The following is a 19,433-nucleotide window of genomic DNA, read 5'->3' on the forward strand; positions in this document are numbered from 1 at the left end:
TAAAGCTGGACAAGCAAGGTTGAACAAAACACAGGAAATGGCAATGTGTTTATTATTAAGGGTGGTTTGGGCACAACATGAAAATATATCTTAATTTTAAATGTAGATCACTAATAAATGTAGTAATTATTAACCAATAATTAGAACACATTATATGATAAACATGTATTTTATTTACTACATGGCATTAGGAGTGTTGATGGCATTCACAGGTTCAAGTAATTTAAGACAAACTGCTAAACACATAACTTGCCTGGCCTGAGGAAGACACTTCAGTTAGCTCCAACTGTAATCTGATTGGACAAGAGTTCCATGAGGGCTGGTATAATAACAGTATAATAAACAGCACTGGGACTTTGGCTGTTGCCTCCTGATCACAGCACTAAAGTGCAGAAGTGTGAACGTTCCCATCCTTAACTGAACCCTCTATGTCCTCGTCCAGGTGCCCCGCCGACGCCCCACCACCTCTCTCCCTCTCCGCCCCCCCCTCAGCCTCTCTGCTCCCCGTCTCTCTGTCCTCGCCGGTCTCGCTGGTCTCGCTGGTCTTGCTGGTCTCGCTGGTCTCGCTGGTCTCGCTCTGGCTTCTCCTTGACTCCCGTCCGTCTCCTCTGGTTGAACCTTCCTCTGGTCCCGTTTGGCTCTCCAGTCCCTCCTGCCATGACCTCCGCTCCTGCTCCAGGGAGATCCTTCCCACAGAGGCCTGGTCCTTTCATACAATCATGGCATTGTGAGCATTTTAGGTTCTGTTGTTTGGTTAATAAACTTAATCAAATGCATGTTTTGTTATCTTTTCCATATTTTTCCATTTTATATTAAAGGGAGATTATTATTCTCACCGATGCAGAGGTTACAGAAGTCTTCCTGGCCGTATTTCTAGAAGCAGCAGAGAAGGTGGTGTTTAATCCTGTATCAGAAGAGTACGTCGTGCATCATCTTCAGAAAGAGTACTTACGTGAAGCCCTCACTCTGTCGGTCAATGTCAAACTTCTCCCTGTGGGGGTCCTCAAAATGTTCCTTCATCCTTCTAAACCTGGGAGTCATAGAAAGTCACGTCAGCACGACCAAAGGGAACCACGTCAGATGATCCTTCTGTGCTCCTCATTGCTGGTCGTGCAACACTATGTTTTTTTACTAAGTTGAATTGAATGCATGGTCATTCGAGGCATGCTTCTTACTTGACGACTGAGAGGACCACTATCAGCATCAGTACCAGCACGCTTATGGCCAGCAGTACGGACAGAGCAATGACAGCCACATCCGAGGTGGCGACGGACGCTTCCTCCTCCACAGCGTATTCAAGCCCCTTCCCAAACACCGTCTCCAGCTCCGCCTTCAGCGCCTCGGACTTGGTTCGCAGCATCCTGGGAGCCACATGACATAGGTGGTGCAAATCACAGGTAAATGTTACGAGGAAACGGTAACAATAAGGTTTTCGAATCAGTTTAGAGTCCTTAAGCAATGCTCTCAATTCACGTGGTTGAAGATAAACATTACACATCGTTTTGCCTTCTGTACTAAAGAAAACCTTTGGTCCACATTTAAACCCCTGCTGTAGTAGGAGAAAGGCCTCACCTCTTAACGTCTTCAGACGAAACGACTTCCACTCCGTCCATGGCGATGAAGCTTACGTAAGTCTTGGGTTCTTGTCGGGATGTGCGAGAAAGGGAAGCTCCGCCATTGGTGTTGGACACCCCGATAACGTCCACAGTCCAGCCAATGACTCTCCCTAGTGTGCTGGGTCACATCGTAGAGACTCAGGTCAATCCATGTTTTGTATTTAACGCTTACCTTCCCAGGTTACAGTTGACAATCATAAAAAAGCATGGATAGCTATGTATTTGTCGCATAAAATATATAATTACAGTAAAGCCTTATAGCTCCTGTGATAAGAATCCCAAATAATTCAATCCATTTTAACTCCTTCAACACCTCATCACTTATATCTTGTTTGTTCGTTGTAACAGTCACAGGAAAAGGTGAATGCTTTCCTAGTTCACCATCGATGTTGTTGTGTTTGATTCGGTGAATACACATTTCCATGTCAATATGAAAAAATAACTGATTTGATGCAATACCTCTCCACCTCTGGAATTTTGTTCTCCACTACATTTGCAGCCTGGTTGAGGGAGATGACCACCACATCGCTGCTGACACTACCCTGCACCTCCACCTGGGGGTGGGAAAGAGGAGCACGCTGACGTATGGATATAAATATACATGTAGATGTATGTTATATATAAGTATGAAAGTTAGATGTTCTTGCTTTGTAGCTATCTTGTATCTAAAGAAAAGAAAAGTAGCTTTTTAACTGTACAGTAGATGAGCAATAAAAACGATGCATGTAGCGTGGGGACCAGGCAAATCTGAACGCTCATGTTTCGCTTCCTCTGGCCTTTCTCCCTCCCGTTCAGACAGATTTCAGAAGACCTTTCACTTTGATTTAGATCACTCTGGTTGATCCTTTATGGGGCGGGAGAAATACGGGGGTGTAAGGAGGAGCCCCCTTTGGCAGTGCCGTCGAGGCATAGTACCAACATGGCTGCCACTGGTGTGTCGGACATTTCCTTGCTCTGATTTGTTGTAGGTCTATCCAATTGCGTCCACAGGCATTTAGTCTGTGGTCGTTGATAACGGCCCTTGGAGATTGAAAACATTGTTCAAGACTGATCATTAGTGAATTGGTCTGGCGATGTGAGGCTCCAGCGTGTGTTTAAAAACGAGGTACACTGCACGGCAGTTTGTCACCCTTCACACATTGAGCATGTTTGCGTTCCCCAAGCCAATAGGACTGCAAGTGAAACGGAGGAATGGATGGCTGCACCACTCCAGTGCCGCCGCTGCCCTCACACAAACCCACCTTCACCCTGGTGGTGGCGTAGAGCCCCCCGATGTCCGTGGCTCTCACTTCCACGACGGCGGACTGGCCGGCCAGGTCTCCTGCTGACAGCACGTAGAGAAGGCCAGAGGAGCCGTCCACCTCGAAGTAGGGGCTGGCCCCCTGGAGACTGTAGAGGAGCTTCCCCTGGTCCCCGAGGTCAGGGTCCGTGGCCTGGGGGTGTTTAGAGAATTAAACCCCACGGAGCGCCTGCACTGCCCTGGCATACAGCCAGGGGTTCACGTACCACAGGTTGAAAAAACACGAGAAGGATGATCTCCTTGATGTGAAAATACTCATGCTAATACAGTTTAGCAGCAATTTAACTTCTACTTAGCCATGTGTTTCTCTGAGTAGGCTACCAACTAGAAGAAGATGTTGTTTAGTTTAGTCATGGGATGTTGGGATGTTAATACCAGATGGTTGAATTCAACAATTCCAATGATAGACAAAGAGGTTTTTCCTCTTTTTTTTTTAAATCAAAACGGCTCTCAGGAGAATAGGCAGAAAATAAAATCCAGAAAAGGATGAGTCAACAAGAGGCTTTACCTGGACATAGACAACAGGGGATTTGTAGATGGCAATGCTGTAGATCCTGGCCGTGTAGTTGTCCCTGACAAACTCAGGATCCTCATTCTCATCCACAACCTGCACACTGACCTGAGAGACAGAGACGTGTATTCGGGGGCACTTAAATATCTCAATATTGTTTCTTCATTATCGTGCAAAAACTAATAGTAGCAGTGTGGATATGGATTATCAAGCAGAGGCACGAAGATGAAGTAGTCTGTTATGTCTTTAATAATTTGAATGTTAATATAACGTTTTATATACCACCCAGCACTACAGTCTTTTTACAAATTATATCAAAGAAATATAATGGAACGTACCATTGTGGTGGCTGATGTAGGGGGGACTCTGTTGTCTACTGCTTCTACTTCCAAAATGTACCACTCCTGGCTTTCCTTGTCCAACTCTTTGTTGGCCGCGATGGCCCCATGAGCATTGATGGAGAACATATCTGTGTGTGCGACCAGTGTGTAGTTGACGGTGTTAATGTCGTTTCCTGGGTACGCTGTGACCACCCCAACAGTGGTTCCCTCTGGAAGGTTTTCAGCGAGTGTGAAGTTGTAGGAAGAGCTCTCGAAGCTCAGTCCCTCCACTAAAGAAGTCATTCTTAGATTGATGACAACGATGGCTGAAAGAGCAAGTTTCAACAATATAACAACACATTAGGCCACACTCATATTTTCTTTCTCAACACATTTCTTTTGGATCTATGGACAGTCGAAATGGGGAAGACATTTACCGGATGGAAGGTGGAATCCTAACACTGACACATTCATGTACTGTACCTTTTATACATACTATAGCACATATGTTTACATACATTTGCATATGTTTTAGGATGGAATAAAGCCAAATTATTATAATAAAGAGAATAATCCTTGCAAACCCTCCCTACCAACACGTATACTTTTTTCCACCATAATACATACGTTTTAAAATGTAACTTTCTGGGCAAGATTTGGAAAAGAGAAGACAGACACCAGACAAACTTAAACTCAAACAATAGCTCTGATATCTTCCCTACAGCCGATTCTACCTTGAAGACTGACCTGTTGAGTTGAGAGGAGGCTGGCCTTGGTCTCTGGCCAAGGCCGTGAGGGTTAGTGTGGTGTCCTTGGTAACGCTAGCGAGGTCTGAGGTAAGGACCACTTCCCCGGTCTCACTGTTTATGGATACAAAGGGATGCCCTCCTGCAGAGAAGCTACAAGACAAGCAAATCAACTCAATGTAGGAGTCAAAACAAAGTCAATCTGATGTTATACAAAAACATCTTGGATTTCACCATTATTTGATTTCATTATAACTGGAATTTGTTCTTCCGCATCTAATCCTGCTTCTGTGCATTTCCGACAACTTCTCAAAGAAATGTAATCAATCAGTTTCCATCAGTGACCTTCATCACTTCTGAGATCAATGTCCTCCAGCAGCCTGTCTTTGACAAAGTGTCCCAAGGTTCTAAGGCTTGCTGTGTCCATCATTCATGCAATGTGCTGGGATACACAAAATGCATCAACTCTAATTCTGCCCAATTCCTTTTTGTGCTTTATGTTCTTTGTGTGTGTGTGCGAGAGAAGCCTCAATATTGCCATTTGTTGTGTTGCCAGCAGCCTACCGACCTGTAGGTGATGAGTGAGTTGTTCCCGGCGTCGTGGTCGTTGGCTACCAGCCTCAACACCAGGTCCCCTTCTTTGGCGTCCTTCACCAGGAGGCTCTTGCTGTACCTTTCTGAACTAAACTGTGGCTTGTTGTCGTTGACGTCGGCCACACTCAGCCTGACGGTAGTGAAGTTCTGGGGAGATTGGAAAGCAAGCAGTGTTCATGTTTGATTGGCTTCACATTGGTTGGAGCCACGTGAAAGTCACTTGTCTTGATCCACCAATCAGAGAGATTGATGCTGGTCTACTATTCTTACATGTACATATGCCTCTCCTGGAACCGTCACCTTATCGTGGTGGAGAGGTTTGCGTGTCCCTGTGAACCTGAGGGCTGTGTTGTCTGGAGCCATGTGCTCCTGGTAGGGTCTCCCATGGCAGAGTGGTCTCAGGTGAGGGGCCAGACTAAGAATGGTTCAGAAGACCCCATGAATACACCAAAAAGAGGAGGAGAGACCCTGCCCGGAGGAAGCCCGGGGCCCCCGTCTGGAGCCAGGCCCAGACGAGGGGCTCGCCGGCGAGCTCCTGGTGGCCGGGTTTGCCACGGAGCCCGGCCGGGCACAGCCCGAACAAGCTACGTGGCACCCCCCCCCTCTTCGCCCTGTGGGCCCACCATCTGCAGGGAGACCCGCTGGGGTCGGGTGCGCTGCCACATGGGTGGCAGTGAAAGGCAGGGGTCCCGACGGACCAGACCCGAGCGGCAGAAGCTGGCTCTGGGGACGTGGAACGTCACCTCACTGTGGGGAAAGGAACCGGAGCTTGTGAGGGAGGTGGAGCGCTACCAGTTAGATCTGGTGGGGCTCACCTCTACGCACAGTCTCAGCTCTGGTACCGTACTCCTGGATAGGGGTTGGACTCTATTCTTCTCTGGAGTTGCCCAGGGCGTGAGGCGCCGGGCGGGTGTGGGGATACTCATAAACCCCCGGCTGAGTGCCGCGGTGTTGGAGTTTACCCCGGTGGACGAGAGGGTCGCCTCCCTACGCCTAAGGGTGGTGGGGGGGAAAACTCTGACTGTTGTTTGTGCGTATGCACCGAACAGCAGTTCAGAGTACTCGGCCTTCTTGGAGACCCTGAATGGAGTCCTGTATGGGGCTCCGGTAGGGGACTCCGTAGTTCTGCTGGGAGACTTCAACGCCCACGTGGGCAACGATGGAGACACCTGGAGAGGCGTGGTGGGGAGGAACGGCCTCCCTGATCTAAACCCGAGTGGTCGTTTGTTACTGGACTTCTGTGCTAGCCATGGATTGTCCATAACGAACACCATGTTCGAACATAAGGGTGCTCATAAGTGTACCTGGTACCAGAGTACCCTAGGCCGAAGATCGATGATTGATTTCATGATCGTGTCATCTGATCTGAGGCCGTATGTTTTGGACACTCGGGTGAAGAGAGGGGCGGAACTGTCAACCGACCACCATCTGGTGGTGAGTTGGATCAGGGAATGGGGGAAGAGTCTGGACAGACCTGGTAAGCCCAAACGGGTAGTGCGGGTGAATTGGGAACGTCTGGAGGAGGCTCCCGTCCTAGAGATCTTCAACTCACACCTCCGGCGGAGCTTTTCTAACATCCCTGTGGAGGTTGGGGGCATTGAGCCAGAGTGGGCGGTGTTCAAAGCCTCCAATGCTGAAGCTGCGGTGGTGAGCTGTGGCCTCAGGGTCTTAGGTTCCTCAAGGGGCGGTAACCCTCGGACACCGTGGTGGACACCGGTGGTCAGGGAAGCCGTCCGACTGAAGAAGGAGGCCTTCCGGGGTATGTTATCCCGGAGGACTCCTGACGCAGTTGCAGGGTACCGGCAGGCTCGAAGGGCTGCAGCCGCTGCCGTGTCGGAGGCTAAGCAGCGGGTGTGGGAGAAGTTTGGAGAGGACATGGAGAAGGACTTTCGGTCGGCACCAAAGTGTTTCTGGAAGACCATCCGACACCTCAGAAGGGGGAAACGGGGAAACATCCAAGCTGTGTACAGTAAGGGTGGGACTCTGTTGACCTCGACTGAGGAGGTGGTCGAACGTTGGAAGGAACACTTTGAGGAACTCCTGAATCCGACTAACACGTCCTCTATGTTGGAGGCAGAGCTCGAGGTTGATGGTGGTTCATCGTCAATTTCCCTGGTGGAAGTCACTGAGGTAGTTAAACATCTCCGCAGTGGCAAAGCCCCAGGGATTGATGAGATCCAGCCAGAAATGCTAAAAGCTCTGGGTGTTGAGGGGCTGTCTTGGCTGACACGCCTATTCAACATTGCGTGGGAGTCTGGTACAGTGCCAAAGGAGTGGCAAACCGGGGTGGTGGTTCCCCTGTTCAAAAAGGGGGACCGGAGAGTGTGTGCCAATTACCGGGGTATCACACTTCTCAGCCTCCCTGGGAAAGTCTACTCTAAGGTGCTGGAAAGGAGGGTTCGGCCGATTGTCGAACCTCAGATTGAAGAGGAACAATGCGGTTTCCGCCCTGGACGTGGAACTACGGATCAGCTCTTCACTCTCGCAAGGATCCTGGAGGGGGCCTGGGAGTATGCCCATCCGGTCTACATGTGTTTTGTGGATTTGGAGAAGGCATATGACCGGGTCCCCCGGGAGAAACTGTGGGAGGTGCTGCGGGAGTACGGGGTAAGGGGTTCACTCCTCAGGGCCATCCAATCTCTGTACTCCCAAAGCGAGAGCTGTGTCCGCGTTCTCAGCAGCCAATCAGTTCCGTTCCCGGTGGGTGTTGGCCTCCGCCAGGGCTGCGCCTTGTCACCAATCCTGTTTGTGATATTCATGGACAGGATATCGAGGCGTAGTCGTGGTGGGGGAGGGGTTGCAGTTCGGTGATCTGAGGATCGCATCACTGCTCTTTGCAGATGATGTGGTCCTAATGGCATCATCGGCCTGTGACCTTCAGCACTCACTGGATCGGCTGGCGGCCGAGTGTGAAGCGGCTGGGATGAGGATCAGCACCACTAAATCTGAGGTCATGACTCTTAGCAGGAAACCGGTGGATTGCCCTCTCCGGGTAGGAAATGAGTCCTTAGCCCAAGTGAAGGAGTTTAAGTACCTCGGGGTCTTGTTCGCGAGTGAGGGTACGATGGAGCGTGAGATTGGCCAGAGAATCGGAGCAGCGGGGGCGGTATTGCGTTCGCTTTACCGCACTGTTGTGACGAAAAGAGAGCTGAGCCGCAAGGCAAAGCTCTCGATCTACCGGTCGATCTTCGTTCCTACCCTCACCTATGGTCATGAGGGGTGGGTGATGACCGAAAGGACGAGATCGCGGATACAAGCGGCCGAGATGAGTTTTCTCAGGAGGGTGGCTGGCTTCTCCCTTAGGGATAGGGTGAGAAGTTCAGTCATCCGGGAGGAACTCGGATTAGAGCCGCTGCTCCTTTGCTTAGAAAGGAGTCAGTTGAGGTGGTTCGGGCATCTGGTAAGGATGCCCACTGGACGCCTCCCTTGGGAGGTGTTCCAGGCACGACCAGTGGGGAGGAGACCCCGGGGAAGACCCAGGACTAGGTGGAGAGATTATATCTCAACACTGGCCTGGGAACGCCTCGGGATCCCCCCGTCAGAGCTGGTCAATGTGGCCCGGGAAAGGGAAGTCTGGGGCCCCCTGCTTGAGCTGCTGCCCCCGCGACCCGACCCCGGATAAGCGGACGACGATGAGGATGAGGATGAGGGACATATGCGTGTACATGTAAGAATAGTCGACAATATGCAGTACATCTTTAGAAACAAAGCAGGCCAGTATTCTAGCTGATAAACGACACAAATGTTATCATATATATCAGGTACAGGGAGTCCCTTAAGACCACAACAGAAACATATCACCAAAAAACGTACACAGTGAGCACAGAAGTAGCTTTCTGAGGCCGCTTTGCCTGCACACTCTTAAAATTATTGAGCAAAATGTATTTCACTAGCATGTCATCGCCAGAACAATCCACAAATGTGTAGCCCATCAGTGGAAGGCCTCTTGGTTGTCTGCAGTCCCATTGGGCACCCTTCTGTTCCCGCCCCCTATTAGATCAACGGTTGTGTTTGGGCAGATCTTGGCTAGACACATACCAGAGCAAATAATACACAACCTGGCAGATTTGTTTGGTTCCCACGCTAGTATTTAGAACCAATAGCTCCTTTTCTCCAATGATGCAATAACTATCTACAAACCTCATATATCTTAACCACCCAAGGTGTGTGTAGGTCTGTCTGTCTTCCACCATTGATATTATGATATGTTAATGAATTCCTCAGATGTCCTTGAGGCCACCGTACCTCTCTCTGGGGCGTTCCCTGGTCTGAGGCCAGGATCACGATGTCGTATGAGTCCCTGGTCTCCCGGTCCAGAGGACCCACAACCAGAAGGGTGCCATCCTGCAAAGACACACCAATCACACACGGCTGGCGACAAACGGTGTAGGAATCAACAGTGAATATTAACAACCGTGTTTCCCAAGAACAGTGAGTGATAATGAATCAAGGCTGTGAGGCAAACATCAGTGGCAGGGTTTCTTAGCAAAACTTAATTTAATCTTGATTTTTTTTTATAGAAATGGCTGTGACATGATTTGAAGTTGATGTTCCAACAATCCTGAGACCACTCCCTTAAGTCTCCAGAAATACAGAAAGGCTGACTTTTAAAACAGAGAGGAAAAACCTGAGAGATTAGACAAAAAAAACAGATGTGTATGAGAGATATTAACAGAGTTTTGTCTTTTGTCTCATGACGGTTGGGAGCCACTGATCCTAGCTCCAACTAGGCTACTACTACTAAACACTACTTCCCTGTGTCAGAAATGCTGTCGGTGTTAACAAAGCTCCAAACGACGTGCTGATGTGATTCAGAGCTCACCTCTCTCAGTGTGAAGAGTGGGTTTGGCGATGGGAACGACAAGGTGACCACCCCATTGGGGCCGGCGTCTTCATCGGTCACCAGGAAGGTATGAACTTCCCCTGGGGCGGCATCCGAGTAGGGGCCCTCTGAGACCAGCAGGGGGTCTGGGAAGGCCCCGAACTGAGGGCTGTTGTCGTTATAATCCAACACTTCAATGTTGATCTCTGCCGTGCCACTCAGTCCGGAGGTAGGTTGGTCTACTGCTACTACCTGAAAACATTCACACACAAGGGATTCAACAGAAATTATTCTTTATATTATTATTATTAATTATAAGGATTCTCCTCAAGGATAGTTGAGAGTACGTTTGTTATGGATGAGACAAACCAAAAGGTCACCAGTCTTTTTCAAATGAATGTACTGGTCGTTCCATAGAACATATTAATAATAAATGCTCACGGTGCTCAATTGGCCTTTACTTCAGTAGAGAAAAGTTTATTTATATTTTATGTATATATGTATTTCTATTACTTTATTATATGAGCATCAGCTATATTTCATTGATTCATTCTGCTGAAATGCAACACGATAACTCAGTTACAAAAGAAATTTCACCTATAAAAATCTATTTATAGATTTCTAGTTGGCATGTTTCATACTTTCCTACCTGCAATTGGTAACTGCTGCGAGTCTCTCTATCCAAGGTGGCGTTGCCCCTCAGGAAGACCACGCCCTTTTGGTCGATGTCAAATGTGTCACTCGTCAAAATGAAGTGACCATTGGAGAAGCCATCCTGTAACAGAAGGAAGGGGTCAGAGGCCTGAGACGTGAGGGTCTGTGAGGATGTGAACAGAGGTCTGTTAGGATGTGTTAGGGTCTGTTAGGATGTGTTGGTGTCTGTTAGGATGTGTTAGGGTCTGTTAGGATGTGAACAGAGGTCTGTTAGGATGTGTTAGGGTCTGTGAGGATGTGAACAGAGGTCTGTTAGGATGTGTTAGTGTCTGTTAGGATGTGTTAGTGTCTGTTAGGGTGTGGACAGAGGTCTGTTAGGATGTGGACAGAGGTCTGTTAGGATGTGTTAGGGTCTGTTAGGATGTGATAGTGTCTGTTAGGATGTGTTCATGTCTGTTAAGGGCTGATTATGGTCCCATGTTCACGCAACGCAATGACCACGCAGACGCTTCGACGTAGTCGTGAACCTTTATGGTTCTGCATCGGGATTTAGTAAGCGGACCAATCACAGCCCTTGCTGCTGCGTCGCCTCGATGGAAGGTTAAAATTTCTGGAAGGCGCACGTCAGGCCCTTGCGCTTGACATAAGGAGGGTCCGCAAGGACGTAAGGGGTCCGTAACCCCCTTGCGTTGTGTGAACGAACGTGGGACCATAATCAGCCCTTTAGGGTGTGTAAAGAGGTCTGGTAGGATGTGCACCAAGGTCTGTTAGGATGTGTATGTGTCTGTTAGAATGTGTTAGGGATAGACTGGTTACAGAATCTATATTGATAGCAAATTTCCACTTCTTCAAAACTTTTACAAACTTACACTGTACTGTATTGCATGATTGTAACATGAAAATGTATCTAACGATTACCAGTATGAAACAATAGTGAAATACAATGAAACAATAAATACAGTGCTATTTAGAATGTGTCTTTTTTTTTTTAGGGTTAGCTAACGTTAACCTCTTAACCAATCAGAAACAGTATAATTGTAATAGCCGGAAAATCTTACTATCCTCTGTCACGCCAAATGTTAAAGTGATCAATAAAAAATACCAGATAAAATACCTTTTATCTGATATATTTCATTAAAGGTCAAAATTTTATTGAGTATTTCCTAGCTGTGAAGTTGGAGATTGCAGCCAACTGAAAACACGCAGACGACTTTTTTAAAACTAAAGGAGTTTTCTCTAGAGGCTTCTGTCCGTTCTGGACTACTGTAGAAAAATGGCGGTGAAACATGTGGTTTCAGGAGAAGAGGACCCGCTACCTATGTCGATTTAAAGGCCTCATTATCAGGTAACAAACACACAATTCTTATATACATCATTTTCATTATACACTAACTATATTCAAATTCTGTTCCACTAGATGCCACAAAATTCTACAGTGTACCGCAAAGTACGTAAGTCACAAAATACAGTGCTGAGTCTATGTTGGAGACCATTTCAGGGCTACTTTCTAGGGCGGCAGGAGGTGATGAAGACGTGTTTCTAACCTCGTCTTTGTCAGTGACGTCCAAGCTGACGACGGCTGTGCCATTCAGCAGGTTCTCAGGCACCGGGACGTTGAAGGGACCGGAACCAAATTCAGGACTGTTGTCATTGATATCGGTGACTTGAACTTCCACGACCGCATGGTCGGTATCGTCACCGTCAGAGATAGAAATCCTGACAGAGTAGTTTCGCGGGGATTCATCGTAGTCAAGAGGCATTGTGGAGGTGAAAATGCCATCCGATGAAATTGCAAACTTGTCCGTATTGGTCACAACTTGGAGAGTAGGAGGAACCTCTGAACCTGTGAGAAATGTGACCTGCACGCATAAAGAAAATGTGTGGTGTGGTTAGCTATTTACTTGAAGATGAAAACTAGCGTTGAATAAATCAACAACTACTTACTAGTAACTAAGGTTCATTAATTTTAGTTTTGGCTAAACCTTGAGTAACCTCATTATTTTGAGTTGGTCTTATTTGTTTCTATGGTATCACAAAACAATGCAGCTCCATTATGGTTGCAAAGGTTGGCAGTAAAGTCGTAAATGCTAATCAGGAAGGAAAAAAACAGGAAAGATAATCTCATACTGCTACTTGCCAGGCAGCCAATTGCAAACTCAAAGTCTGAGGAGATTTTATAGAGACTACTGTCACATTGAAAAACTCTTCAGTACTAAGCATCATAAATACAAACATGTTTCTAAAATCTATGCCATAAAGATTACCTGGTTATTATATCTAACATACATACTTAAAATCATCCAAGACAGACTCTTTATCGAACAAATATTTTTTACGTGCCTCTACCCCATTCCCCTCAATTGGTGTTTAGGAAGATTCTATTTTAGAAAATATTTGCATAACATCACATACTTTCAGGATCTCAACTCCAGCACTTTGTTCTTCCTTTATGGTGCCACTGTAGGTTTTCTGTGTAAACTGTGTGGAAAGTCCAGGACCGAAGATGTTCACCTGTGCAGAAGAGGAACGTGACACTATGCCACCTAGGGGGAAGAAGAGGAACAATATTGTTACCAACCTAAATAATAATAATTATTACTTGAAAAGGTGAGGAAATGGTAGGAGGCATACTGGAAAGGTTTATCTTTGCTGGAAAATTTGTTTTGTCATCATGGTATAGGATAAAAAAAGGATAAAAGATATTTAGAATTAGCCTTCAATAAGTAAAGTAAAATAGCAGTGTCTTAATGGAAACTTATAGTAACTTTGATGTACCATCTCTGGCTGTGATGAATAAAGAGAACTCCAAAATCGTATCCACCATGGGTGGAATTATTTTCTTCAGAGATATCTCGCCAGTTTTGTCGTTGATAGAGAAGTAGCCATCTTTGTTTCCAAACTCAAGGGAGTATGTGATCTCTCCATTTTGACCTTCATCTGGGTCTTCTGCTTTGACCTTTTGAAGAGTATCATAGCTCATTAGGAAAAACATGCTGTCATTATTCACAAGTTTAGTACTCACTCAAATGGCAGCTGGAATTTGAGTAAATCAAATCATCTGAGGGTTATATCTCAGATTTTATGTTTAAAATATATCATCTGCAGCTTTGTTAATCAGCTACTCCAGGATCTGCGTTGTTCAAAATATGTTAAATATGACCATTGTATATACCCTTTACAACTTAGAATAATGTTGACAACAGCACTGATGGGATATTGAACGCTTACCTGGACCAATAGCATTCCTTCCATTTGTTCTCCATGCATCCTCACAATGTATAGGTCTTGAGTGAAGTTAGGACTGTTGTCGTTCTGATCCACAAGATCCACCGTCACAGTCATCATTGCAACTTGGTTGGGGGGGTCAGACTCAATGGCCTTCACCTTTAAAAATGTAGAAAAGTGATATCTTACCCAGACAGTAATCCTGTGTGCTGCAACAAACCACCAGTTCAGACCACCATCAGTCTGAACTGGTGGGTGTCGTGTCAAAGCATGTCAGAATGAGATGGTAGTTCATATCTCAGATAGATAGCTGCTATCTATCTGAGATATGAATTGCATAATTGAAACGGCCTGGCATGGAGCTTTCTCATACGTATGATGCATCGTATTCCACGTCAATACAAGTGTGATTCCTAAAGATTCTGATTGGAATTGTGTCTGCTGTAGTAAGGGAAGTAAGGGAACCTGAAAGAGGATGCTCGTGTGTGATTCCCGGTCCAGCGCAGCCGAGTCCTTCACCCTCACAGAGCCGTCAGCGCTCACGGAGAAGGGAGCTGATTCCGGAACAATGCTCAGGTTTCCCGCAAAGCCACCCTGCGGATAACAGATAGCAGATAACAGATGAAATGTTTCGAATGTAAAATCCACCAGTGCCCACTTTTTGATTGGCTTCAGGTAAAATCGGTTTTAAAAGGCACGGGGTGTTTTGTTTTTTGTTGCATGAATGATCCACACCTACCTGGTCTGCGTCGGCGACCGATGCCATGGCAACAATCACACCTACAGGAGAGTTCTCCGGGATGGACACGGAAACGCTCTGCTCGCTGAACACCGGCGCGTTGTCGTTCACGTCTTCGACGGTCACAATCACCACGGAATCAGCGGCCTTGGAAGGGTCATCAGCCTGGGCAGCCTGGGAGAAGAGGGATGAGGAATCAAAGCCGTAAGTCTGAGTACAGTATAACACTAGGATGCGCCTGAAGTAAGACCAGGTTATGAAAGTAAGACATATTGTAGCATTGCAAACATAATTTGGCTACGATGGAGATGGCAATATCTGATGAAATTAGAGACCTCCTCCCTGCATATGTTCTGCTTCCTAATCAAGTGTGAAGTACATTCCCAGTATAGTACCAGGCTGGTTCCCCGTAACCCTGTCCCCACTATTAACCCCCACCCCTTCACCACACCACCCCCACTGCCAACTCCACCCACCACCACAACACCCCAACCCCACCAACAATTGTCTGTAATGTCTAGTATGTTTTTATTGTGCTTTGAACTTCCTGCCCGGGGACCACAGGTGCAAATTAGCTGTTTAGCTAACCCTGGTATAGAACCTGTTCTATACATGGTTCCTGTTAACAAAAAACAATAAACTAAACTAAACTAAACCACCAAAGTGTGTTTTGCAGCATCATGAGAAGGGTCTGTCTGGCACCTTGATGCTGACGGTGATCAAGGCGCCGTCCAGCTCCTCTCGGTCGATGGCTGAGGTCATCACCACCACCCCGCTGCTGCTCTCCATGGTGAAGCTCTCCGTGTACTTGGGTGGAGACACTGAGAAGGTTTTGGTCAGATGTTACAGTTTAGTTTGATGGATTCAAATGCCATACGATTAAGGCCTCCAAAAGGTTTAGGTAGTGCACATTTTATAGGATAGGTGTAGGTAAGATGAACAATGTGTATGTAGTTCACCTTCAGTGATGCTGTAAACAATTGTCTCATTGATCCCTGTGTCTCCATCCTGGGCCGATATCGCCTCAGGCGTTATGCGATGAAATGGCCCGGACTATAATAAAGGATTCACAGTTAACTGAATAAAACACCATGTGTCAGGTCGCACAGCTTTGACAAGTCACGCCTTTCTTTTCTTACTTTTACTTTTTGCATTGTGGCAATCCAAAAGAGTCACACACTCGCTCCCTTTAATACAATTGGACATCATTTTAACAGAACACCTCTGAGTCTTTACTAAAGGGGTTCACGGACAGACCTCGTTCTCAGGAATGGAAGCGCGGTATAAGTTGTGCTTGAAGTAGGGGTTGAGGTTATCGATGTCCTTCAAGGTGATGACCACCGCAGCTTCATCAAACTGACCCCCCACGTCCTACACACACAAACACACGAGCGCACACACACAAGCACACACACACACACACACACACAAACACACACACAAACACACACACACGCGTGCACACCCACACAAAGAAAATGTGTATATAGGACTTCCATGATGAATAGACCCCTTAACAATATCAATGACCCCTTTAACAATATCAATGACCCCTTTAACAATATCAATGACCCCTTTAACAATATCAATGACCCCTTTAACAATATCAATGACGCCTTTAACAATATCAATGACGCCTTTACCTCGGCCTTCACAGTGAATGTGTATAGTTGTTGTAAATTGTAATTCAGGCGCCTTGTCACAACAAGAGACCCTGATTCAAGCATCTGAAAGTCTGGAGATGGGGGCTGAGGAGAAAAAGATAGAGAAATACACTGTCAATCCAGACCATAACACAACCGTACAGAAGGAATAGCTAGCCTTGCCCCTTTTTCTTAAATCAAGCATTTTCAAAGTGTCTGTTGTACCTCAGATAATTAGATCAATTTCATATTTTGAGATTTTAGATATTTTCTCCTATTTCTGATGCAAAAGGTCACATTGACTAGTGTTTTTCATCAATGTGAAGTTAAGGCCAAATCCCTAGCCATTGTCACTGTTACTAAACACCATGAATACAGTGCAGAAACTAAAATAAGAATGACTTACCTGCATAGAATATGACAACCTATTGTTATCCGGGGAGATGTCCAGATCTTCAGCTAGAACCCTCAGAACCTCGGTGTCAACGGGCACTATCTGAGAGCAGAGAGCCTGGATCACTCACTGAGCCCACACAAGGCAAGCTCACGCATTTTTATCGACATTGTGTTTTATATAGTAGAAACCCCATCCAACTAACTCGAAAGTCTACAGTATTCACTGGGTCACATTCACTTGTTCATTCATTTGAGCAGCTCAGTTGGTGAGATGACATGGACAGGGCCAACCTTTATAGTTTCAACCTTCAAACGTGGCTGTAGATACCATTTCTTGATCATTTCATATCCCTCGTGCCTAGCCCTCGTGTCTGTTGTTTCTACTCCATCCCAGCGGGTTACCTCAGGCACGTCTGCGGTGAACCGCTCTTTGATGAAGGCAGGTGTGTTGTCATTCAAATCTTCGACCTTCAGTGTCCGCTTGTTCTCAAACTAGAGGAGCAAAATTGCATTTATTTCAAAGATCTTTATTATTTTCCTTAAGGTAAGTACTGGAACATCTTTCTTACCTCTTACTGACGTACCTTATCTAAATCATCACAAACCAGGGAGTATAGTAATTGTCCTCCAGTCTGTAGAACAGGAATGTCGTTAACGGTTTGTAAGGAATGCCTCAAAAGATAATAAGATGATGATATTCCCATCAAACATTCCCTTTAAATTCTTCCTCTTGTCTGTTTCTCAGATTTTTTTATTTTTTAATCTATTTATCTATATCTATATCTTATCTAGACAAACTATGTCTATGTTATACAAATCTATATCTATATTTACCCATAAATGTGTCTATTTTATACAAATCTTTATCTATATTCACCCATCCTTGTTCCTATATTCTATCTAGACCACTCTCTATCTATATTCACCCATCCATGTTTCTATAGTCTATCTAGACCACTCCATCTATATTCACCCATACATATAGTGTCAACAGCTCCATTATGAATGGATGATGTTCAGTATGTAGCATATCAATAGGTTATTCATTGTTAGACAAATCCATAGTAGGGGTTCTTTGACTTTGTGAATACCTATAGACAGAGACCACAAACGTGCATCTCCCACCGTCTATCGATTCATTCATTCATCCAACGTGCATCACATCATCAAACTCACTTTCCCTAAAACCTCTGCGTCCAACTCCTTCCTGGTGGTCACTGTGGCGTTGGTCTGTCCCGGCAGGAAGACCAGCTCCAGGAAGTCGAGGTGCTCAGGGAACACGTTAGACACTAGGAGCACATTGCTGCCCGCTGTGATCCCCGTCACTATCTCCACGCTGCCTGTACATTCACAACACCCATTAACATGCATGCACTGGTTCACTTAATAACACTTTCATCATTATCACGGATGCACATTGTTATAACTGTGTCACTTTGTTCAACTATTTGCGTATGTGATGCACCAGAATATTACTGACAAACTATTATTGTATATTAGACAACATTGGTGGATAAAATAATATGAGACACCAAATCCAATCTGACATCCAAATTGAATAACATATCTTTCTCTACAGCTGGATTTCTTTTCGTGTCGGACACTCTTTGCCATCTGTTAACAGGCTCACAGAGTTATGGTCCCTCATGCATCATCAGCTCATCATCACGTGGTACCTGCATAGCCTTCATTCACGCTCCCAAAATCCAGATCTGAGCCCGCACAATTTATGGTTGAAGCACCTTTGAAAGAAAATAAAATCACACAGCTACATACACACAGACATATTCATAGAAGAACAGAAAGGTGGTTGAACTTTTAAGCTGTGGTGCTTTCAGAGTTTGCTCGGACGTAGGGATCAAATGCTGTGGGCTTGGGGCATGACCTATCAGCAGAAAAATAAGATAAAGAGGAAATGGACAATGTTATCTGTTTAAATACAGCTTCTTGTGGAACGAGTCTGCTCGCTTCAGCTAGTGGGAATTTGGGGCCATGGATCCAGTCATGTAATCCATAGGATGAGGAGGGAGTTGAGGAGAGAGTTGAGTTGAGCTCTTGATCAATCTGTTTCAACAACTGTTGACGGAACTGTTACTGGCAGTGGCTCCTGAAATGACTGCTGGAATAAGATATGGAATGACTGAGGAAACCTAAAGCCTCTTAAAGCCTGCGATGCGATGAGAGAAAACCCTACGATCTAATGTTACATTGTGTGCGTTTGTTTCTGGTTCTTGCTTGATTCTTGCTTTCGGGCCTGGTCGGACTTCGCCTTGCATTGCTTCAGTTTTACTGTAGGTGGCGTTATGGAGGGAGTCAATGCGTCTGACTGTGGGCTAGGCACAACGATGTAAGTAGGATGCCCTGTATAAAGGTGTACCTAATAAGGATTTGTAATTGGCAAAAAGTATTCATTTGTTCAGGTCAACGTTCAACCCCCCCCCCCCCCCCAGAAAGGCATATTTCAAGATCATATTCCAGCTGTTTATTGCTGATGAGCTAACATTGTTTAAATGTCCTCAGTATGTTTTGTCGGCAAAATACGAGATGTACACACTCACCTGGAAGGCCCCGGACGACTGTCACACCGACAGAGAGCACGAGGACACACAACCACAGCTGCTCCATGTTTCACCGCCAGTAGAGCTCCGTGTCTGCCTGCTCTCCTACCAGGACCAGCTGATGATACGGCTCAGGTAACCCTTGCACCCGCTGGCTGCACACCCAGCCCCTTTTATGACATGTTGTTCATTTTTATAGCGCATTACTCAGAGGAAATGGATTAATCTGAGCTCTGACGTTCATTCCAGTAGAAACCATGGGGAGAACGACCTGTTAAAGTACAGCGGCAGATAGTCGGCTTCTGGTCC

The 19,433-nt window shown here is 46.0% G+C and overlaps 1 protein-coding gene across 1 annotated transcript; it reads right to left on the minus strand.

Annotated features, from left to right (window-relative positions):
- Nucleotides 1–382: 382 nt before the first annotated feature.
- LOC311341126 (cadherin-23-like) lies at nucleotides 383–19,191 on the minus strand (the record flags this gene model as incomplete). The annotated part of the gene is made up of 30 exons (XM_084466026.1): nucleotides 383–706; nucleotides 837–873; nucleotides 953–1,030; nucleotides 1,176–1,361; nucleotides 1,573–1,734; nucleotides 2,076–2,170; nucleotides 2,858–3,049; nucleotides 3,425–3,535; nucleotides 3,766–4,073; nucleotides 4,495–4,646; nucleotides 5,062–5,234; nucleotides 9,333–9,431; nucleotides 9,910–10,161; nucleotides 10,559–10,684; nucleotides 12,108–12,422; nucleotides 12,976–13,106; nucleotides 13,339–13,519; nucleotides 13,792–13,947; nucleotides 14,254–14,382; nucleotides 14,528–14,701; nucleotides 15,230–15,348; nucleotides 15,487–15,580; nucleotides 15,785–15,898; nucleotides 16,171–16,275; nucleotides 16,577–16,666; nucleotides 16,969–17,058; nucleotides 17,151–17,198; nucleotides 17,743–17,906; nucleotides 18,243–18,308; nucleotides 19,125–19,191. 30 exons carry the CDS (start codon nucleotides 19,189–19,191, stop codon nucleotides 383–385), a joined length of 4,338 nt encoding a protein of 1,445 aa, XP_084322152.1.
- Between the last annotated feature and the right edge of the window lie 242 nt (nucleotides 19,192–19,433).

Source organism: Micromesistius poutassou (genome assembly GCF_964030765.1).
Source record: "Micromesistius poutassou genome assembly, chromosome: 3".
NCBI lineage: Eukaryota > Metazoa > Chordata > Actinopteri > Gadiformes > Gadidae > Micromesistius > Micromesistius poutassou.